General features: G+C 37.4%; 1 protein-coding gene across 1 annotated transcript in view; it reads right to left on the reverse strand.

Moving 5' to 3' along the window:
• Positions 1 to 1,280: 1,280 nt before the first annotated feature.
• LOC144969228 (uncharacterized) overlaps positions 1,281 to 1,817 on the reverse strand; it is a 41,039-nt gene continuing 40,502 nt past the window's right edge. Inside the window, 1 exon segment of the mRNA XM_078908341.1 lies at positions 1,281 to 1,781. Within this exon segment, the coding sequence (XP_078764467.1) occupies positions 1,418 to 1,781 (364 nt within the window). The 3' untranslated portion in view covers positions 1,281 to 1,417.

Genomic DNA, 1,817 nt, shown 5'->3' on the forward strand with positions numbered 1-1,817 from the left:
TAACTGACGTTTAAATAGTATCAGAACTTGATCTTACGGGCAGCTTGTCCTCGTGTTTAGTCTGTGACAAATGAAAAATTCCACTCAGATACAAGCATTGGATTTCCACCAAAATGGATAATAAATGTTAATTTACATATCAATAACTAACAATAATTAAACTACGATAGTTTATTTTCATCAAAACAGAACATAATATAGTATCATCTCTCAAAAATATAACATATCCGTCTGTTTTTCTGTCAAGAAAATAATAATATCTACTCAAACATTCCAGATTTAAGACTCAAAACCACATGGAAAGGTGAAACAATTTTATGGAGAATGTAGAGTTGATAGCGTAGAGTTTCTTCTTCTTCTTCTTCTTCTTCTTCTTCTTCTTCTTCTTCTTCTTCTTCTTCTTCTTCTTCTTTTTCTTCTTCTTCTTCTTCTTCTTCTTCTTCTTCTTCTTCTTCTTCTTTTTCTTCTTCTTCATACAATCCGAGTAGTTAAGTTGGTCCTCGTATTATTGTCGATGTGCACATCCATATGCAAAAAAAAGATGGTTGGTACTTTCCAGATAGTCTAAAGTGTTTTTTGAACTCCTTGAAACGTTACTGACAAAATTACTCAGCTCAAACATAACGTATTTTACCGTCTGGAAGAAACAACAATTCGCTATCATTTATTGATGAAAATATTAAATTGGAAGAAATTTGCCTTTTTATAAGAAAAAAAAAGACTTTAAACGTTAGTACATTTTATTTGGACAGAGAGATGCTGTTACCGTCCGGGTCTTCTTTTGCGTCTGAGTATGGTGAGAAAAGTGAGTAAATAACCTTTCCAAACACCACCCCCTTTCCAAAAAACACCCCAAAAAACCAAGGGGATTTGAACTCTAGACAAATGTGCAGAAAAGAGACCTATCATGGATACAGCTGTAGTGAACAGCTAAAGAGTAGGTGGAGGGTGTGCGACATTCCATCTAAGTTAGTAAGTAGGTATTTATTTTTAATATCCCTCGCTGCTTTTCGGCAGGTACACACTCACACTTTCCTTTTTTTATGGTTTTTTTAAATTATTTTTTTACACATGTCTTCTAAGTCAGTAAGTATTTGTACGTTATAAACATGTACCCTTCACTGCCTTTCGCCCAGGACATGCTCACGATTTCGTTCGTTAAAAAATACTTATATTTATTTACTTAAGCCCTAAACCCCAGTCGAAGCATAAGCCATCAATGATGCTTCTCCATTTCACTCTACTTTGGGTTGTCTTCTTCACCTGCTTCCATGAGTATAAACCCTCTTTGCTTCCACACTATAGCACGATCGCCATCTCTTGGTCTTTTTTTTCTTTCTTTTTTAAAAATAAACATAAATACAAACCTGTTTGTATTTTACACAAAATCAACACAGTGAATTCAACACAATCAAGGTCATGATTCAGGGGGGCTATCAATGTCCATAGAGGCATCCTTGTGTAATCCCTGAGCACGCTGGTAAGGTGGGGAGTTGGCGCTTTGAAAACTTCCTTGGGTTGATTTGTTGGGAAACGGTGCCTCAGACAATGTTGCGGATCCTGCACTGGTCGCCAGAATAGGGGCCTCTTTGAGGGGAGTGATGACATTATCATCGCCATAGTCTTGATTATTGGCGGTGGCCGTAGTAGGCGTGATCGTCCTGGGTCTGTCGATACAGAAGTTGGAGTTGACTGGAGTGGGTTCGCGGTTAAAAGATGACTCTCCTCGGAGGAAGGATTCTAGCTTGTCTACGCATGCGTCTTGGTAATCGTGGATCCATCTGGGATAGACAATGTGAGAATATTAGTATAACTAT

Source organism: Berghia stephanieae, chromosome 3, assembly GCF_034508935.2.
Source record: "Berghia stephanieae isolate SIO BIC M18660-M18661 chromosome 3, UCSD_Bste_1.3, whole genome shotgun sequence".
NCBI classification, from domain to species: Eukaryota; Metazoa; Mollusca; class Gastropoda; order Nudibranchia; family Aeolidiidae; genus Berghia; species Berghia stephanieae.